The sequence below is a fragment of the Propithecus coquereli genome, unplaced genomic scaffold, assembly GCF_000956105.1.
Source record: "Propithecus coquereli isolate 6110/MARCELLA unplaced genomic scaffold, Pcoq_1.0 Scaffold9, whole genome shotgun sequence".
Lineage (NCBI taxonomy): Eukaryota > Metazoa > Chordata > Mammalia > Primates > Indriidae > Propithecus > Propithecus coquereli.
Window position 1 is genome coordinate 14,126,777 of NW_012155284.1, and position 22,288 is coordinate 14,149,064.

The 22,288-nt window shown below is 34.6% G+C and overlaps 1 protein-coding gene across 1 annotated transcript in view; it reads right to left on the minus strand.

Moving 5' to 3' along the window:
• Positions 1 to 22,288, minus strand: part of ERBB2IP (erbb2 interacting protein) — a 158,021-nt gene that overhangs the window by 20,637 nt on the left and 115,096 nt on the right. The window contains exons 13-19 of the mRNA XM_012664503.1: positions 22,158 to 22,257; positions 15,798 to 15,919; positions 14,685 to 14,858; positions 13,312 to 13,497; positions 8,260 to 8,374; positions 6,339 to 6,522; positions 2,956 to 4,501 (exon numbers count right to left, since the gene is read on the minus strand). Of these exons, the coding sequence (XP_012519957.1) occupies positions 2,956 to 4,501; positions 6,339 to 6,522; positions 8,260 to 8,374; positions 13,312 to 13,497; positions 14,685 to 14,858; positions 15,798 to 15,919; positions 22,158 to 22,257 (2,427 nt within the window). The remainder of the gene's footprint in view (positions 1 to 2,955; positions 4,502 to 6,338; positions 6,523 to 8,259; positions 8,375 to 13,311; positions 13,498 to 14,684; positions 14,859 to 15,797; positions 15,920 to 22,157; positions 22,258 to 22,288) is intronic.

Here is a 22,288-nt window from a genome sequence, read left to right on the forward strand (position 1 = left end):
CTAGGATTACAGGCGTGAGCCACCGCGCCCGGCCAGGTGCTTTCTTTTAATTGTCACAAAAATGTTGGAAAAGTATATTTCATCTCTGACAGTAGTTGTCCGATTAATTTCTTTCTATTTTTAGTAGAGATGGGGTCTCGCTCTTGCTCGGGCTGGTTTCAAACTCCTGAGTTCAAATAATCCGCCCGCCTCGGCCTCCCAGAGTGCTAGGATTACAGGCGTGAGCCACCGCGCCCGGCCGCAACTAAATATTTTTTAACTTAAAAGGTCACAGAGAAGTAACATATTTACTTTCTGATAAATTCTTTTAAAATGTGGTTTATCAAACATATGAATCCATTTAAGATAAAACTTTTATATAAATTAGGTAAAGGCAGTCTCATATGTGAATACTTTTTAAGAACTGAAAGAAGCAAACACAGAATTTATTTAAAGACATGAAGAATAAAATACCTGAGAAGGAATACAACAGAGCTACAGTAACAGAATAGATACTTTGGTATTTGCTAGAAATGCTTCCCAATCAATGAGATGGAATATACGGCAATGTAGTCAACCAGTAGTCTGAGAGGTAGGTGTCTTGGCAAGTATATTATGAGAAAGAGCACCCTGTTAATTTCAAAGTATGATCTATGTATTGGAAATGGGAGTGATCCTGTCAGCTACAGATTTGTGTTTAGACAAAGTCTGCCCCATTTCTTTTTTCACAAGGCTTCTATAGTTTCATTGAACTAATGTGCACCTCTAAATTACCAGTGGGCATAACTGGGAAACTACTGTCATACACTCTCCAAGAAAATGTACAGCAAATTTTAAAATATGCAAATATTTTATGCAATGAAAAAAAAAAGCTGAGAAACGCACTGAACAATGAGATGGCTACACTTATTTCCTATTTAAAGTCCAGGCACATCTCTGTCAGATAGGAAAGGGGGAGAACAGCCATATAAGATGTAACCTACACAGAATAGCCAGACTCATATCTTTTTCCAAATCTGCCATTCCTTCTATATCTCCAATGGTAGTTAAAGGCATTCCCAACAACCAGTTATTCAAGGCACAAATCTCAAGCTTTATCCCTTTTCCTCAATGACGGATTACAGGAATATTCAATCAGCAGTAATCGTGTTAAGTCTATCTCAGAATTGTCTCTTTAACTTGTTCCTTAGTCTCAACTCCACTGATGATAGTTCGCATTTCGTTTCTTATCAAGATAACTAAATGGCCTCATAATTCAATCTCTGACCACAGCCTCTTCCTCCAAAATCCAGTTCCACATTGACAACAGAAGTGTATTTATAAAACACAGTTATGTTACTCCACTGCTTAAGAAATTCCACTGGAAAAAAGACATTCTATAAGAAAGAGATCTGCACTCAAATGTTTAGCAGCACAATTCACATTGCAAAGATGTAGAAACAACCCAAGTGCCCATCAATAATGAGTGGATTAATAAAATGTGGTATATGTATACCATGTATATGTATACCATGTCTACTCAGCCACAAAAACCAATGGTGACCTAGCACCTCTTGTACTATTCTGGATGGAGCTGGAGCCCATTCTAGTAACTGAAGTATCACAAGAATGGAAAAACAAGCACCACATGTACTGACCATCAAATTGGTACCAACTGATCAACACTTATGTGCACATATGGAAGTAACATTCATCACCTGTCGGGCAGGTAGGAGTGGGGAGGAGGGGATGGGTATATTCACACCTAATGAGTGCAATGCGCACTGTCTGGGCAATGGGTGGGGCAAAGGCAACATATGTAACCTAAACGTTAGTATCCCCACAATATTCTGAAATTAAAAAAAAAAGGAAAAAAAGGCAAATTTCCAAATTCCTTAGAAAAAGCATACAAGTTCACAATGTGTATAAACTTAAAGGTGAAACAAAATGGATAGATGAGAATAAAATAACCTAATGCTTACAGATGTTTAGCTATTTAAAGTTGAAAGGACCCTGCTAAAAAGAGCTAACAATTATAGGCTCAGATTTAATGTGAATTGATATAAGGTACTAATCATATATTTTGGCATTCATTTCAAAAAAATTTTATTTAAGGAATTTTCAAAAATAATGACTTATTGAGGGTATATATGTTCAAGCTGTTTTAAAAAACACATTTCACATTTAACAAACAGAAAAGAAATTCTTGGGTAAAATCCAGTGAGATATAAAGCTAAATCTTAAAGAAAACATACTTATACACTTGGGCCACATGAACATGGCACTCATATCAATTTTACAAGGATAATTAAAAAAATTTTTTTAACTGTTCAAAAGATGAATGTCTACACATACAGTTATAAACTCAACATAAGCATTAGTTATTTTACCAAGTACTGCCAAGCTACACTACAGCCACAGAAATACTTAACTGAGTTGAAGTAGGTCAGAAATGCAGTTTAGAAAAATCAAGAATAAATGCCATGCCAGAAGCCATCTGTGTCAGTGACAATGTTAGTTCATATAATGTGGACTGGGAAAAAAATCTTAGATGAAATATACATGTGCAACACATACCTTGTTATTCTGTTAACTATATAGTAAATTGCTTTTTTTTATAATGTTTACATAATTAACAATTATTAATAGAGAGCAGGGAGTCAGAAAATGCTAAACAGAGGTACAGATGTTACGCATATTTCTAATATGTGTACACAATCTAAAAGAGATACACACATAAAATAAAATAAATACATTCTTATTAGAAATTCTGGGGAGTAAAAGAGGGAAAAGAAGCTATCACTATCAATTTCTCTGTGTAAGTTTAAATTTCAAACCCTCTTCCTAGTACCAGAGAAAAAACTCCTAGAATATAAACAGATAATAATTCAGAGTTATCCTGTTATCACCTTTTTTAAAAAACAAAGAATGCCAAATATTTTTAAGGAAAATAAGTAAGTTCATAAAGAGAAGAATGAAAAACTCATGTTCAATTACCTTTTCTAATTTTTTGGCCTCAATGTGTCGAAGTACTTGTTCTCGCCAGTCATGAGGAACTTTACTTTTTCCTGGAGGATCTAATAAAGAATGCTCAGAACCAACCCTTGCATTTGGTCTTTTTGAAGGGCTAGTCCGTGAATAATTGAAATCACTAACTGACATAGTTCTCTCTGGTATTTCATTAACAGAGGGTCGAGCACTCTGAGGCCTTGATGCATTTGGACCGTCAATGCTGTATGTTCGTGCAGAAAGAGGTCTCTGTGATCCTGACATCACTGGAGGAGTTCTTCCCACTGAATGTAACTCTCTGTATGATAAATAATCGCCTTCAGGAATTTGGGCCCGCCTTGTGGGACCTGGATCACCAAGATTTACAGAGGCTGTAGAGGACACACTACTTTGTCGCTGAATCGTAGTTCGAGTTACAGCAGGAACTAGTCGGTCATTTGGTGAAATGGCCCACATTTCCCCATGTCTTGCTGACCCAAGTCTCTGATGTAAATGGTATGCAGTGTTAGCTCGAACATTGTTATGGTTAGAAAAATTCATATTGGCAGAATGTTTAGGATAACTATGATTTTCTGTGCTCTCTGATCTAGGAAGGCGCTGAGGAAAACTGACATGATCTATTTGGGGATTTTGTTTAGAGTGCCACAAAGTGTCTTTGACTGCAGCACTGCTACTATATTGGATATTATATTGTGGAGGACCATATATTTGGGGTGTAGATTGTGGGCCACTTGCTGTGGGGCCTCTTAATATGTTTGGCTCTTCGGGATTATGATTTGAATCAAACTTGAAAATCGTCTTTGTACCCGAGATTAAATCAGAAGATGAAGAAGAACCAGTAAATACCTGCAATGGTTGATCATACAACAGTGTGGCAGACTTGCTTCTGACTATATTTTTTCCATCAATAGCAGATGTGATTTTAACTGTTGTACTTGGCTGCTGAGGTCCATTATCACTAAGAATGTCATAGATTTTTAGCCCTCCAGTCTCCATATTAGTTATGCTATGAGATTTCACAACAGATCCAACTGGACCACTTCTCTGAGGGGAGAGATCTTCAGTGCTTTTGGAAATACCTAAGTCAACAGAAGAATCAGTATCTTGTGGTTCAGTCCTATTAGGAGACTGTGAAGTTTCCTCAGAATGTCCATTTACCTTATTTACAGATTCCAGGTTAGGATACTTGTTTCCATCTTCCAAGTGCTCTTCTTCCTCTTTAGAATTAATGCTTAAAAATCCTGTTCCAAGGACTATATCCTGTGTCTTTGATCTTTCCACTATCTCTGGTTGAAATGTATCATTAGTTATAAGCTTATTAAGATTCATATTGATGTGATCTAATTTGTGAGATTCATCAGATGTGGCTGTTGACTCAACACCTTTCTCAATTAGAACAAGTTGTTCTTCAATATTCAAATCATATTCTGGTAAATTAAAATCTTTTTTATCATGAACCTTGAACTTTTCCTCTGTTGAGCTGTTTAAAATATCTCCATTTTGTAAAAGGCTGTTAAAATTTTCATCTTCTTGCCTAAAATAAAGATAATTTTATGAAAAACATAATAAAGCACACTTTTCTTATTAACAGGGGACACTGATAAATAACTAGTCAAATTGTATAGGTAGACAAGTTAAAAAAAGTTCATGGGTGTCACAGATAAAAAGCATTTATTATCAAGCATGTAATTTAAAAATATTATCTTAGTCAAGTAATATAGCTTTAAGTCAGAGACAAATAAAATTCATAGTTAATATTGAGATTAATAAACTCAATTTAATTTAATAGGGATAAACTATGTCTAAAAGTATAATTACGCATCTTCTACTGCTGCATCTTTTCAGGAATGTGCTAAAAAAAAGAAATGCTTGAATGTGGGCAGATAAATGGAGAGAAAGCTAATAACTTGAATAGCTACAGGTACAGGACATTTTTCCAGATAATTCTGAAGCCTTACATTATTAACCATGTTAACCACAGTTAATCATATTAACTAAGTACACAGTTATTATTAAATTCAAATAGATGAGAAAATTATATAAAACAAAGAACTGAATAACCACCCAAAGTTTTATATTAAATATGTAAAAGGGATCAAAAGAGAAACTAAGTCTAATTACTCTTTTAAGTGGCTAGCTGTATTTGAGAAGTATTTTATAAATGTGCCATTCCAAAATTATAGAAAATATTTCATTTTTCCTTGGTGATAAAAAAACATATTTGTGTTCTCTTATGTAAATATTGTTATATTTACACAAAAATTCCTCAGTATCGACTCTCATTATGCAAAAGGTAACATTATTAAAAATACGGCACCAAAAGGTTAGCTTTTAATTATATAAGAAACATGATTTATAAAATACCATGCTATTTCCCAATAAACAAATAAGTAAAACTTTATTATTCAACTAATTAATCATCATGTTAATATCTAAGAGGTTATAAAAATAAGAATTTTAGGTTTGGCATGGTAGCTCATGCCTGTAATCTTAGTACTCTGAGAGGCCAAGGCAGGATTACCTGAGGCCAGCAGTTCAAGACCAGCCTGAGCAAGAGTGAGATCTTGTCTCTACAAAAAAATAGAAAACTTAGCCAGGCATGATGACACATGCCTATAGTCCAAGCTACTTGGGATGCTGAGGCAGGGGGAATCACTTGAGACCAGGAGTTTGAAGTTGCAGTGAGCTATGATGATGCCACTGCAATCCAGCTGGGGGCAGAGGGTGGGGGAGGACTGAGTGAGACTCTGTCTCAAAAAAAAAAAAAAAGTCTGTATAATAAGCTTTTAGTTTAGTAGTAACCCAAATCTTTCTCTCAAGCATACTCAAGCTGATAGACTAACACTAAGGCAGAATGATGGCATGGTCTTGCTTTGATAACTAAATTTCTTAAGAGCCTAAATAATAAAATTTGTTTTAAACTTCTGTTAAATTCCAGACTACAGAACTTAACATTTACATTTCTCTGAGAGTTTGTCTAAGCCAAACATACAAAACCAGTCAAGAGTATTTGAAAGAACCCTTTGATGGCATCCTCCCAACATGTTTCTGCATTTCTAACTATAAAAATACTCCAAATAGGCTGTTTATGTTGTAACACCTAGAAATATTATACAAATGTTCAATCTTATAATCAAGATGATTGAGAATCTATTTTATTTATTCTTCCCCATTTAGAAAACTAATTTAAAATGGAAGTGTATAAAAATTAAATGGATAATTAGTAATAAAATGGGGAAAGAAATCATGTACTGCCTGAACCACTTCTATAGTATTTGTGAAATGCTTTATGTTTTAGTTATGTATTTATTATTTGCCTTACTATTTCTATTTATTGTACAAATAAAAAATTTTGTAAAATATTCACAAACCTGATTTTGGAGTTAATATCAATATGAGTTTGTTTCAATGGAGAGCAGAGTGAGGTGTCTTGACTACTATCAGTATTAAGAGAAACTGAATCAGACATCCGAGATGGAGAAGAACAATTGCTGTTATTCTGATTGCTATTGTGTGTAACTTCATCTGATAAAGAATCTGTATCCTTTGTATCATCTGAAACAAAACAAACAAAAAATTAAGACCAATGATAAATCCATCAGGAATTGTGCAAAATACTTTCCAGTAATGCCAAATGCAATTTATATTGCCCTGGTTCCATACATGAGGTAATAAATTATATGGATAAGAAGATAACCAAAGGCATCCCTGCAAATTCAGTCCTAATAAAGAATTTTAAAATAGTGAGACCATTTTTTTAAATGTAACCAATGTTAAGGTTACCAAGAATTTGATTTAGTTTAATTACTGACAAGATGATATTATGCAATGTTTTCTAAAGCCAATTAATTTTAAGGAACATGCTTTCTACCCATGTACAATTTCTAAGACTCATAATAAAAAGTATAGTTACAGTTCACAACCTTTGTAAACTTGTCTGGGTAAAAAATTGTTTCATACATGTGGGGAATTTTTTTCATCTCTTCTGGTAATAAAAATGAGCAATGCAGCCAACTGTCCCCCCAACACACACACACAATTACCAAACAAATCAGGAGATTTTCAAGGTCAGCTCTCTCATTTCTTCACATTTTTTAAGCCATTCATAGAATTGTTTATGAATGTTATACTCTCAATATGTGAGGTGATTGTGTATGTAACAATTATATAAACAGAAATAGACAGTGTTCATATCCTATGATAGGGAGGTACATAAAAAGTAGTATTTTTTTAAAAGTAGTGGTAAAAAAGTTGTTTTTAACTAACTTAAATCTAGCCAAATTATGGAAATAGTGTATAAGACACATCCACAGAAGATTGTATGAATCAAGGATATTTTTGCTGTTCTGCTCTTCTGAGACCTTAGTATTAACAGCATAGCTCAAGTAGTCTGGATTGAGTTTACAGTTGACAATAGCTGCATATGGGCTCTGTAACCTCAACCTCAAGGTATTTGGGTCTTGGGTTCTTAATTTTTAAAATACCATTAAACTAGATGGCTAAATTCTTTCACAAATATATTTCTCTTCCTCCTCATCCTGGAGTTATTGTGACAACTGACAACAACATGTAACTTAGCATAGTACCCTGGCAACTAGTAAGTGCTCAACAAATGCTACATACCATTGCCAAAATTATTATGAACCTAAGCTACCCGAGGGCACCTTGAAATTATCACTGATGCCATAAAGACAAAAGGCTGGATAAACATTTGGTGAAGATGGTATAGAGACAGTCAGGTGCTGGGGGGGAGGGGTGAAGGAAGAGACAGGTATCCTTCAAGATTTAATTTATCTCAAGAATCTAAGATTCTGTTACATGAAAGAATGGCTGGCAGAGGTTGAGGAGAATGTAAAATATGTTCTGGGATAGATAAGAATGAAATAACAATGAGCATCATGAACTGTGCTAGATTTGAATACTTTCCATAATCTAGTCCTTTTGATATAAAATCCTTCGATAGCCTCACTGTAAGTCAAATTAGATACATACATATGGATAAACTTAAGTAACTCAAGGATCACATAGCAGATAAGCAATAGAATAATGTAGGCTTATTAGCCTGTAAAGTCCATGCCCTTTAAGTAAATTTGCATGAGGGGAGGGAAAAGATCTATGAAGACCTTTCTTTAAAAATGAATAATAAGGAAGGAGAAGTTTTCAGAAAGGAATGTTTAAAAACTTATTTTAAAAATATATTTCAAATAACATTTCAATGAAATTTATTCCAAAAAAATTTATAACTTTTATTCAGACAATTTCTTTTCTTAGTGCTTTCCTTTAACATCTAACCTTTTTTGTTATTACTAAGTGCTACGACTTTTGGCTGGTTAATAGACGTTTCAATTAATGGTGGTCGCATCTCTGCCATTTTCATCTCTTCATCAGAAGAAAGTTCTTCAGATTCCTAGTTTAAGAAAAAAGGAAGAAATATACATAAAATTAAATTTTGGTTTCCTTAAATGAATAAATGTTAAGTCATAAGAACTTCAGTAGGAAAACAAAGAATATTAAGAACATGCATGAAACATTTTCATGGTAATAGTGACTAAAACTAGTATATGATCTAACTAATTCAAGACATCACAATAAAACTATGGTAATTCTTAACAATATGCCAACATGCCTATGGGATAATTTTCTGTGGCAAGCCTTAATTCAAGTATATTAATGATTACTATGTGCCTGGTACTGTATTACGTGCTAGACAAACAAAAATGAATAAAACAATCCCTGCCTTTGAAAAACTCAGTTTAGTGAGGGTGCCTCAACAGAAAGTTTCTCCTTAATCCTCAAATTTATTCTTTTAAGAATCACTGGGTTCAAGGGAATCAGATGGACTGAGATGTTCTGCCATCAAAATGAACTAATGGCAATTTTTCCCCAATTTTTTTTATTATTCTCCATGAATTTTTCTGTAACACTTGGCACTAGTCTCAGATTATCTCCCATTGAGTGCTGCCAGATAGCAAACAAAATGACTTGTAAGTCAACAAATAAAAAAATTTTAATATTATATATACTGCATATGAAGAAATCAGATCTTCTGCAGGCTAAATCATTCCTAGTTAACATGATGGAAATAAATAAATATGGTGAAAATAAATCAAAGGTCCTTAAAAAAGGTGTTCAGTTAAAGGTACTAAGACTTTTAGGTATCCATAAATGCCATAATAAACATATGGATTGGGATCAGCAAACCATTTCAGTAAAAGGCTAAATTAAGTATTTTAGACTTTGCAGGCCAAATGTTCTGTTTCAACTATTCAACTCTGCTGTTATGGTGCAAAAACAGTCACAGACAATATATAAACAAATGAACATGGCTATGTTCCAATAAAACTTTAATTTTCATGTGATAAAATAGTATTCTTCTACTGATTTTAACTAACCTTTTAATAAGGTAAAGCTATCCTTAGCTTGCAAGCTATTCAAGAACAAGGAATGGGCCAGATTTAGCCCACAGGCCACAGTTTGCCAACCCTGCTCAAGACTGTACTACAATGGAAAGAGTTAAAGGCTGCTGGTTAGTAGAGTAGGAAAAGGAGGTAGTAATTTTGAAAAATGAGTAAAGAAGGGAATGACATTTTGAACATAGGGAATCACAGAAATAAGAAACAGTATGCCAAGTCAGCGCTGTGCAGTATAAGTGGCAGGAGAGACAAAAAAGGTAGACTGGATTGCATGGTAAAAGGTTATTCTCTGAAAATGGACTCAATTAAGTATGTATTAGTCATTACTGGAAGTTGCCAAGCCAGGAACTCATAAGATCAGAATTATATTTTAAAATGTTAATTCTGGTAATAAGAATGTACAGGAAGAGGAAGAGACTGGCAGAAAGAAATCTAACTACCACCACAGTCCTGAAGAAAGTGAGATTACGTCTGTTCTTAGGCAATGGCAGTGGTGGCTGATAAAGAGAAAAAGAATTTCATAGAAATTTTGGTATATTCAGGACTCAATGACAGAATAAATGTGAAGAATGAGAGAACAGGAGAAGGAAGGGCAAACTGTCTACTTTAATCTCTGATATCCACAGCATTTATATAGCTGACCACTCTTTCTTCTTCAAGAATTTATATTACAGGCCGGGCGCGGTGACTCTCGCCTGTAATGCTAGCTCTCTGGGAGGCCGAGGCGGGAGGATTGTTTGAGCTCAGGAGTTCGAAACCAGCCTGAGCAAGAGCGAGACCCCATCTCTACTAAAAATTAGAAAGAAATTAATAGGACAACTAAAATTATATATATAGAAAAAAATTAGCTGGGCATGGTGGTGCATGCCTGTAGTCCCAGCTACTCGGGAGGCTGAGGCAGTAGGATCGCCTGAGCCCAGGAGTTTGAGGTTGCTGTGAGCTAGGCCGATGCCATGGCACTCTAGCCCGGGCAACACAGTGAAACTCTGTCTCAAAAAAAAAAAAAAAAAAAAAAAGAATTTATATTACAAGAATTTATATTACAAGAATTTATTACTTTGGGAACTGCAATTTCCTAAATCTCTTGCCACCTTTCTGTCTCCTTTAGTCATGTCAATCTTCTAACAGCCCACATTTTTTCCCTTTCTTATTTGTTCCCTTTGGATATTGTGTTTTCTTCAATGATTATGTTTACTATGATAATTCTCCAATTTATAATCTACCTTTGATTTCTCTTCTGAGCTGAAGATTCACATTCTGTTGGATATGTCTAATTGACAGTCTTGCCGATTGTTCAAATTCCACATACCGGTAAACAAACTGGTCCTTCCAAGCCTGTCTGTTCTCTTAACACCTCATCCTGTTAATGGCATCATCTCCCTAATCAGTCATGGTTATGTCACTATTCATTCTACTTCCTTCTTTATAGTCAGAGATATTCACATGTTACAGTCCTCCTCTAATATTCTCACAACTAACTTTCAGCCCATGTTTTTTGCTATCTTTATTCAAAAAGCTGGTTGTGTGCAGCGGCTCATGCGTATAATTCATGCGTATAAGAACTTTGAGGTGACAGGATTATTTGAGGCGAGGAGTTAGAGACCAGCCTGGTCAATCTCTACAAAAAATTTTAAAAGTTAGCCAGGTGTGGTGGTGCATGCCTATAGTCCCAGCTATTTGCGTGGCTGAGGTGAAGGATCACTGGAGCCCAGGAATTGGAGGCTGCAGTGAGCTATAACTGCACCACTGCACTCTAGCCTGGGTGACAGGTATCTCTTAAAAAACAAAACAAACAAAAAAAACAGCCGTCTAACTCAGAGAATTCAGTAGCCACTGTAACATAACTCTAATGCACAGCTCTATAACAGTAATACTCTACTAAAAGCCTTCTGTGGCTCCCAAGGACCACAGAACACTAAGTCCAAACTTCTTAGCATGGCTTTCAAGGGCCTTCATAATCAGGATTCAATCTACTGTACTGATTTTATTTCATAATATTTGCCCTGACATACTCAGTAAGATAAAACATATTCTCTTCCACATTTTTCAAATGCCATTCTTTTGTTCTCATTATTCCTTCCACATTTCATTTAGTTCTCTTTCTGCCAATTGAAATCTTTCAAAATACAGGTCAAATGGCTCTTTCTCCTTAAAGGATCCATGGATCTTCAAAGCCCAAAGATCTCTTTTCTAAATTGGTATAATACTTAATACTTTGCTTATGCACTTAGCATAGTCTATACTCGATTCTACATATTTGCACTCATTTTAATCTATATATCCACTTATCCCTTCTGCCACTACAGCTCCAAACACAGTGTCTTACACATAGAAATTACACTAAATAAGTCATAAGTTCACTGGGACAAACTTAATAACTTTTGCAAATTATGTTATATTAGCTTCAATGCATACAGTAGTATATTGAGTAACGTTAACCATCTAAAGTACATCCAAAAACCATGAGTTTTTTTCCCCTATAGTAAATGCTAACTCACAGGATAAGCATGAAAATAAATGATGTGCTTTGAATGCATTTTGAATTTTCAGAAATAAAGATGCTATTATAGCCCACAATATCACTGTTTCTTTATACCAATGCTGTCCAATAGAACTTTCTACAGTGACAGAAATAATCTTTATCTGTGCTAGTGTGTGTTAGTGGTAGCCACTAACTAGCCAGATACGGCTACTAACCATTTGAAATGTGGCTACTATGAGGAGGAGGATCGATTTTAAATTTATTTAATTTAATTTCAACTTAAATAGCTACTTGTAGCTAGTGTGTATCACAGTGGACAATACAGCTATAAATAAAAAAATACTTCAGATATTCATATTAAAAGTTATAGCTTCACCATTTTACATTACCAACAGCAGTATATGAGGGGAACATAAATGGTGAAACCACTTTGGAAAAGTGTTTGGAGTCTCTCAAACAGTTAAATATAGAGTTTACATGATCCAGCAATTCCACTCTTATGTCCAAGAGAAATGAAAATATATATTCACACAAAAATCTGTACACAAATATTCATAGTAGCCTTCTTCATTATAGCCAAAAAGTGGAAATAACCCAAATGTCCATCACTTGAAGAATGGATACACAAAGGTGTGGTATATATACACAACGGAGTATTATTCAGCCATAAAAATGGACGCAGCATTGATATATGCTATAACATGGAATAAACTTGAACACATTATATTAAGTAAAAGAAATCAGTCACAAAAGATCACATATTGTATGATTCTATTTATATGAAATGTCAAGACCAAGCAAATTTATAGAGGCACATAAAGATTTTTTGGTTGCCTAGCGTAAAGGGGATGAGGAGATTGGGGAGTGATAGTGAAGGAGTACAGAATTTCTTTCTGGGAAGACAAATGTAAAAGTGATTGTGGTGACAGTTTGCACAACTTAGAAGCCACTGAATTATATACTTTAAATAGGTGAATTGTATGGTATATGAGTTATATCTCAATAAAGCTATTTTTTTTTTTAAAAAGTTACAGCTTTTATGGATCCACTAGAAGAAACTCCATAGCTAAAAAGTCTCAGACACTCAACAAAAAAACCTTCACATTCAATGACAAGAATGCTTAAATAAGTTGAATAATTGAGTTTACTGATAGCAGTCTTTTGTTTTTAAGTTAGAGAAATAAAAGCAATAGTAATTATATATTTTACAGTAGACTGAACCCCCCACAATCTAATTTACATAGCAGTTAAATATCCGAGCACAAAGGGTATAAAAGTGCTAAGTTTAAAGTGATAAATGAGCAATACTTTAGCAAATATTATGAAATTTCTCAGGGACAAATTCATTAATGTATTTTCTATAATCGATATCAGGTCTTTAGTTAGCAACAATGAAATATTAAATTTAAAGTTCTTATAATTGCTTCAGAATAATCAAAAATGTCATACCTCAAAAACATCATCATGATTAACAATATGCTTCAAGTTCTCAGAGGCTTTCACATTTGCAGTCACTGGTAAATTCCCAGGACTGATCTCAGCTTCAGGTTCATTGATCTTCTGTACAGAGTTCCCTATCGTATACTTTTCTCTTTCATCAGCTTTGCTTTTTACTGGAATAGCACTTTCTGAAGTCTAAGTAAAAGAAAAGATGAAGAACTCATATTCTTTTAAGTTTTATATTTATTCTTGTACTAAAGTTCAGATAAAAATTTACAAGTGATTTACAAACTTCCAATTCTAGACAAATCTCAAACAAGGAAACTTCAAACACGGAAACCTATGGCACTCATAGATAAAGTGCCCATTTGGGGAACAGGTGGCCCTCAAAAATCCATGAACTACATTAACATTTATAATGTAACCAAAGTTATTTTTCCTCTTAGAAGTTGCAAGGCTGGTGTGGACGAGTGAGTCCCTTGGCTCAAGCATACTCAACTCAGAATGGTTAAGATTGTTTTCTGCTCATTGTAGAATGTATGGTAACTCTAATGACATGATAAAACTTTTGTTTCTGTGATACATTATATGTGGGGGCAAAGACCACTAAAGGAATACACAACTTAGGAATTTGTGAAAGTTTCTGAAATATCCCAAGGAAATGCCAAACGTCTGTCATAGTAATTACATTTAAAATTAGAATTGGGTAAAGTGGACCAATATTACCAGGGGAAAAAAAGAATACTTGCATAATAATAACTTTTCTGAAATTATCTTCTTTGTTCAGGCAATGATCTTTGAAAGGCTTTGTTGACACTACCCTGGCAATCTGGGCATTCTATAGCCTGAGAGGTAATAACTGCAATTAGAGAGTTCTCTGATTATTATAGCTTCCCAGTTCAGGTAACTAAGAACAAAACCATAAATTTGGAAGTACAATTATGCGTCACTTAACAATGAGGATATGTTCTGAGAAATGCATTGTTAGGTGGTTTCGTCATCGTGTGATCATACTGTGTACAAACCTCAATGGTATAGCCTAATACACACTTAGGCTATAAACCTGTACAGCATGTTACTGTACTCAATACTGTAAGCAATTCTAACAGAATAGTAAGTATTTGTATATCTAAACATATCTGGATATAGAAAAAATAAACCACTGGTGTTATGACATCACTGGGCGACAGAAATTTTTCAGCTCCATCATAATCTTATGGGACCACTACCCTATGTGCAGTTCATGGACTAAAACATTGTTATGTGGCACATGACTGTATATCTACTGCACATTTAAAAAGTCATTACAGCAATTGTCATTTAAAAATTTTAAAGAACTGGAAATAGGCTTTAGTCAATCCTTTTGAATTGAGTTTTCTAACCTTTACACCCACATCTTTATTTACAACTTGCTGATCTTCTTGTGGTTTCAGATCTCTTCCAGAGTCTTCACTGGTCTCTTCATCTTTTAATCTATGTACAATGGTTTGAACAGTTTTGACCATATTCTTAAGCTCATCTGGGTATGGTGTTGGATATCTCTTTAAATTTCCCTCCTAGAAAAATAAAATATGTGAAATATAAACTATAAATACTTCTAATGTCAATCAAATGAAAATTTAATCTATAATCCATATGAATTATATTTGATATCTAGCTCATAGGGATACCTGTGAAGACAGATGACTGGTTTTGAAAGCATTTTAAGCTTGACAAAAATATGGCTTTATCACAAAATAGTCAAAGACTGCACAATAAATTTCAATGTTTTAAAAGCTTTTTTAGCAGACAAATATTTTCTGTTTGGAGATATATAGTGTGGATATTGCCAAAAGTTGTCATTTAGCTTTGAAACAGATACATACTTTCCAGCTAGAAATTTATCCGATTTACACAAGTAAAATTCAGACATTCATATATCTATGTCTCACGTGCCAGGAACCAAACTCTTCCAGGGTCAGCCTAATTGTCATTTTCTGAGATTCAGCTAGTTTATATAAGGGGCAAATAATTACATTTGTAACTTGGAAATATGTATCATTGTGACATTTTCAATCCTACAAAAAAACAAAATGTTCGTAACAAAGAGTACTTTATCTCTAGGATTTATATAAATAAATCATTAAAAAAAGGGGGAAAATAATCACTATAAACATGGTGGGGGGGGACTGACTAAACTCTGGAGTTAAACAAAAAGGGTACTAATTCAATATAAAGTTCTAGTTAATTTCTCTAGCCTATAATAATTTGTTTTTCTCTTCTATTTATATTAATATGTACTATGAAATTTAGCTTTTAATCACATAATTTTACATTGCTCTCAAATTCCTTCATATGTGAAATATTTTGGATCAGTAAGACTTCAAGTGCCTTGAGGACAAGGAATGAATCCAATACTTCTCCATATCCCCAAAATATGAGAGTATGGGTATATAGTACCAATTTAAACATCAGCAGATCTGTTTCAAATTTGAAGGAATAAAGAAGAGACTCACCCTCGGAGGTGCCTCCCTTTCATCTTTGTCTTCATCACATTCAAATGCCACTTGAGCCCGCTGTTTCCTCTGTTCCTCCCATAATGAAGGATTAAAACTTTCATTATCTGATATGAACATAACTAGAGAAAAGTAAAAAACAAAAACCTACTATATTTTACTGTAATTATGAAAAACTACTGCTTGCTCCTAATTTATAAGTTATGTTTATTACAATAAGTCTGAGATAGTTAAGGCTCGTTAATGTCAGAAGTTACAAATCCTAGGGTAATGACTAGGCTGTGATTCTAAGATTTCTTTACAATGTCAATCACATATCTTTTCTTTCCTGAAGCTGATCTGTCATTTTGTTACCAGAAGGGTTCCTGAAGAGAATCTACCACCCATTAAAACACTACAGATATGTAGAGTTTTGTGCAGTGCCCTAAAAAGGTAATATTAATATATAAATCCTTTCATCCAAGTTTATTTTTGTACCTAATTCCAGTAGTTCATTATGTATACAGAAGTGGGGGAAAAGTTTGATAACAGAGTGAGATAAAAGAGAGCAGTAAGAAAGGACTACCTTAATGGCATGAAATTTCATCTCTGCAGTAAACATTATACACTATATACACTACACTTACTAAGTAAAGTATTTACAGTATATTTTCTATATCACAATGTAAAGAAAATTGAAATTTCAATGTAAACTCAACACATATATTCTGCTATGGGATATACAGGTTGAGCATCCCGAATACAAAAATCCAAAATTTGAAATGCTCCAAAATCTAAAACTTTCTGAGCACTGACATGACACTCAAAAGGAAATATGGTCACTAGAACACTTTGGGATTTTTGGATTAGGGATGCTCAACTGGTATGCATTCTGCAAATATTCCAAAATCCAAAACACTTCTGGCCCTAAGCATTTCTTATAAGGGATACTCATTCTTTAATATTAAAAGTAAAGATTTAACAACTCTTACAATTTTTGGCTTCTTATTATTAGGCATCTAAAAAATATATTAGGCATAAAAAATTAATTCATTCAACTATTACGTATCACATCACAGAAACTGCACAAGACAAAATAAAATCACTTTTTTGCCCCCCCAAAAAAATGATTATCCCTATTCAAAACAAAGAGATTAGAAGCACCCAAAATTAGCTAATAGTAAAACTGAAATTATTGAAATACCTAAACAAGGCCAATTTGAATATTTATGCAAAAATAACATGATACAAAACTTCTAATTATCATTTATATTAAGGTCTTATTTTGGGCTTCTTAATCTTTCTAAATCTCATATCCCAACTAAGGATGTCATGAAACCAAATACTAACAATGGGAATGGAATTTTTTGATTTAGCCTTTCTCTGTTTTCATTACTCAGTTCAAGATTTTTTTCCTATAATTGCTTTTTTGAAATGCTTAACATTTACTTAATGAATTAGACTATTGGTTTTTGTTCAAAACAAATGTGGAATGTGATTAAAATTCCTACTGACATACCTTTGAAGTATCACTGGAAAGGCAAGCATAGCCAACCAGTTTCCAACAAAGTCTATTTCTAGGATTTATATAACTCCCCCTCCTATCTTAGGCATTGATTTGAATCACAAGCCGAGTCCAGAGATCCCTAAGAATGTTAGACCATATCAAAGCAATTTTACACCAGAATTTATTCAGAACCCCGAGGTAAATAATTTTTACCATGCCTCTCATTTTTGTCAACTTCTGGTCACCTACACTTTCTACTCTTTAGTATAAATCTCACATCTCTGAAGATTCAGGACATCAGATAATATCACTCTCTATCCATTCTACAAGCTACTTGACCTGATCACCCAGGCGCATATATATATATGCTCTGCTACCTGGGCTAGAGTGCCATGGCCTAGCTCACAGCAACCTCAAACTCCTGGGCTCACTACAGCTGCACATCACCACACCTGGCTAATTTTTCTATTTTTAGTAGAGACAGGGTATTGCTCTTGCTCAGGCTGGTCTTGAACTCCTGACCTCAAGTGATCCTCCCAACTTGGCCTCCCAGAGTGCTAGGATTACAGGTGTGAGTCACCACGCCCGGCAGAGACGTGCCAATATTCTGAATGATGTCAATGTGTGATGACTCTCCCCATAACACCACAATTTTATAGTTCCTTGATGTCCTCAATCCCAATACCCATCTGCACATCAGCTAAGTGATTCATGACCATGGTGAATTCAAGACTTTGGCTTCCATAAGACTTTTCTACCTCTTTGACCACTATGCCTGTCCTTTCAAATCATTCACTTCCTTATCATTACTGGCAAACTTTCAGTTCCTTAGTCACCTTTCTTTTTCTCCTTGTAAAACCACTCTAGGTTTTACTTTTTTCTCTATGAACTTAAAGTCCATGACACATTAATCACTACCACTTCCCTCAAATGCCCTGCCCTCAACTTCCAGAGGGAAATTTCTTTGACTCCATTGTGATAAAAAATACAATAAAAACCCTCTGACTAATATTCCCCTGTTTTCTCAGCTGTTTATATGGATGCATACTTCCCCCTTTTTCTGCTTAAGACCTGACTTCTCTAACTAGGCTCAAGATCTCTTCCCTCTCTTTCAAATGTATTCATTATCCACCTTTAGATTCTTGAAGGTAATGACTTTTGCCTGTAAATATTTAGCTCTAGCACAATGCCTGTCACATAGATGGGATGAAAAATATAATGAATTTAGTGTGAATAAAAGTTATCTACTTCTCTTAAACTGGCATAAAGCCCCAACGCAAGAACATATTTTTTTTTTTTTTTTGAGACAGAGTCTCACTCTGTTGCCCAGAGTAGAGTGCCGTGGCATCAGCCTAGCTCACAGCAACCTCAAACTCCTGGGCTCAAGCGATCCTCCTGCCTCAGCCCCCCAAGTAGCTGGGACTACAGGTGTGCGCCACCATGCCGGGCTAATATTTACTATATATATTTTTAGTTGTCCAGCTCATTTCTTTCTATTTTTTTTAGTAGAGACGGGGTCTCACTCTTGCTCAGGCTGGTCTCGAACTCCTGAGCTCAAACAATCCACCCACCTTGGCCTCCCAGAGTGCTACGATAACAGGCGTGAGCCACCGCGCCTGGCCAAGAACATATTTTTTGATTAACCTATTTCTTAGAGACACTGAGATAAAAAGAAAAGCTTTTCTTGCAGTTAACAGAAAATTCACCCGCCTTATTCAGTGCTCTCCTTATCAGACCCATAGTGGGATACATTAAGTAACACATGATCTCTAAGAAGACTCAGAATATCATAGATGATACTTGTATTTCAAACTTTTCCATTAGAGATCCTTCTATTCTAAAACAAATCTCAAAAAATTAGCAGTGACAAAAGCAAGATTTTGCTACTTCTTTTATTCCCATACAAATAAATTTCTTACATGAACTATGATCTCTCAAGAAGAAACATGAAGGGAATCAACTAAAATGATAAAATGGAAAAAGGAAGCAAGGTGGGTTTGAATTATCAAAGTGAAAACAGTAGGGGGAGAGAATAAGGCATGAATACATACCTATGAGTAAGACAGTTTAGAGCAGCAGCAACTTCTTCTGTAAAAGGCTAGATAATATTTTTAAGTTTTGTGAGCCAAGAGGCAGTTAATGATAACAGTATCTATTTTGGAGGATTGTTGGAAAAATGAGACATTATGGATACAAAATGCTTAGCCCTGTGTCTGACTCAATCAAATTGGCTATTATTCTTACATTGTTATGGCAGGTTTAGCAAAGAGCTTTGAAATACTTAAATAAATCAAAATTTTAACTCATTTAACTTCTGTTCCAGAACTAGTGATAAACAATTAGAAAACTCTTTCATGTCTCTAGGCTACTTATTGATTGCTCTTTGCAAGAAGGAGTAAAAGATTTGATTTAGTAAGTTATTATTTCACAGGTATATCTGATGACATTTATTTAGGTGTAGCAAAAGCTGTTTAGCTTTTGAATTAAATCAGAAGATTTGTGAGATGTCATATAAACCTATTCTCAAAGCTTAATTACAGATCCTCCAATAAATGAAGCTATTTATGTTTGACATCCATGTATTTAAATCCCTCACCTCCATATTTAGCAATGTAATAAAATATGTAAATATATTACCACGGCAAAATATAGTATACTTGATTTTTAAACTGTCAATAGTGAATGTTTTTTTTTTAAGAGATCGAGTGTTGCTCTGTTTCTCAGGCTGATGATAGCTCACTGCAGCTTCGAATTCCTGGGCTCAAGCAATCCTGCCACCTCAGCCTCCCAAGTAGCTAGGACTACAAGCACGCACCATAAGGCTCCACTAATTTTTTTATTTTTTTGAAGAGACAGGAGTCTCACTATGTTGCCCAGGCTGGTCTCAAACTCTTAGCGTCAAGCGATCCTCCTGTCTCAGTCTCCAAAAGTGCTGGGATTACAGGCCTACAGCACTGTACCCGGCCTGTTTTATGCAAATAGTAATTTTATGCATTACAAATTAAGAAGTTAAAAACAGACACATGAACTCTGCTTTTGCCACTAATAGTGCAGTGTGGGGAATTATAGCCAATACTTGGATGCATCAATACAAGTTTTTTTGTTTGCCTTATTCACTGGGACTCATGTCTCAATTTCCCACTTTCTTTTTTTTTTTGAGACAGAGTCTCACTCTTTTGCCTGGGCTAGAATGAGTGCCATGGTGTCAGCCTAGCTCACAGCAACCTCAAACTCCTGGGCTCAAGCAATCCTTCTGCCTCAGCTTCCCGAGTGGCTGGGACTACAGGCATGCGCCACCATGCCCAGCTAATTTTTTCTATATATTTTTAGTTGTCCGATTAATTTCTTTCTATTTTTAGTAGAGACGGGGTCTTGCTCTTGCTCAGGCTGGTTTCGAACTCCTGAGCTCAAACAATCCGCCCGTCTCGGCCTCCCAGAGTGCTAGGATTACAGGCGTGAGCCACCGCGCCCAGCCTCAATTTCCCACTTTCTTTGTCTCTGAAGATGATTTTTGGATAATAGGAAGTAATAAGGGTGAGCACCCTATAAATAATATTAGAATCAGCTATGTAATATATTCAAATAATTGTTCTTTTTATGTGGGAGAATAGAATGCTAATATAGATTGAGTATCCCTTATCCAAAATGTTTGGGATGAGAAGTGATTAGGATGTTGGATTTTGGAATATTTGTACATACATAATACTGGCTGAGCATCCCTAATCCAAAAATCAAAAATCCAAAATTCTCCAAACGAACATTTCCTTTGAACATTATATGTTGGTGTTCAAAAAGTTTCAGATTTTGGAGCATTTCAGATTTCAGATTTTTAGATTAGGGATACTCAACCTTTATTACTTAATGTATTTATGAGGAAAAAATGGAACGAATTCTTAGTTTAGAGAAAAGATTTTAATGTCCTATTGCACAGCTTGGCAAACTATTTCAGTATAGGGCCATAAAATATTTTAGGCTTTGTAGACCATAAAGTTTCTGTAGCAACTACTCAATTCTTGCCACTGTAACTTGAAAGCAGCCACAGACAAAATGTAAATGAATGAATGTGCCTGTGTTCCAAGAGAACTATTATCATCATTTCAAGATAATGAAAGTGAACCTCAAGAACTTATTTAATTTACCTATGGCATTATTTTATAAATTAAGACCAATGATTAATTTACATTTTTTCTTCAGTGTTTTTATGTATTAGGAGTTAATTTATAAATAACAAAATCACAGAGATTTTCACTGGTTTCAGAAAGAAGATACATACATAAAAATTATACACTTCAAGTATAGTGTAATAAAAGTTATACAACACATACAGAGTACAACATGTATTAGAAACAATTTGTTCTTTAGTCTAAAAGGCTTTCACACCATAATCCAAAAAAAAACACCAAGCATTTGTGGCCAGCAGTAAAGGGTATAGTCTGCTGTGGTGGGCAAAATATAGAAAAGGACTTAGGAGTAACATTCATAGAGTTCTACAGAGCATCCTGATCTAGTGTATAGATCCAACAGTAGTTCTAAGTTTATGACAGAAATGAATGAAATATTTCCTGGTTTAATACTTCTAATCACATAACACTTAACAAGCCTTCCTAACATTTAGCTAAATGTGATTTTTAAGTTAGCAATTTAAAGGAATTATTTAAGGAAGCATATGCTATACTTACACCTTTAAATTCAACCATCTGTACCCCTGAGATGTTGCCCTATTTTTCCATTATTTTGAGAGAACTTTTTTGATCAATTCTCCAAAGTCCCATCAAACTAGTAAAAGTCTTTGAGACTTAAAATTCACTTCACATCTTTGCTTTGATTAGTCAGTATTTGTTTTTTAAAAAGAAAAGAGATTCTTTAATTCCTACCATCCTCAGTCCTTGGCTGCTGAGGGAACATGTAGTTAGTAAGCATCATTTTCTGGGTCTCTGAATCAGTTTCTTTTTGAAGAGGTATCAGAGGTTTAGACTAGAGAAAGAAAATAAATGTTTAATTTTCA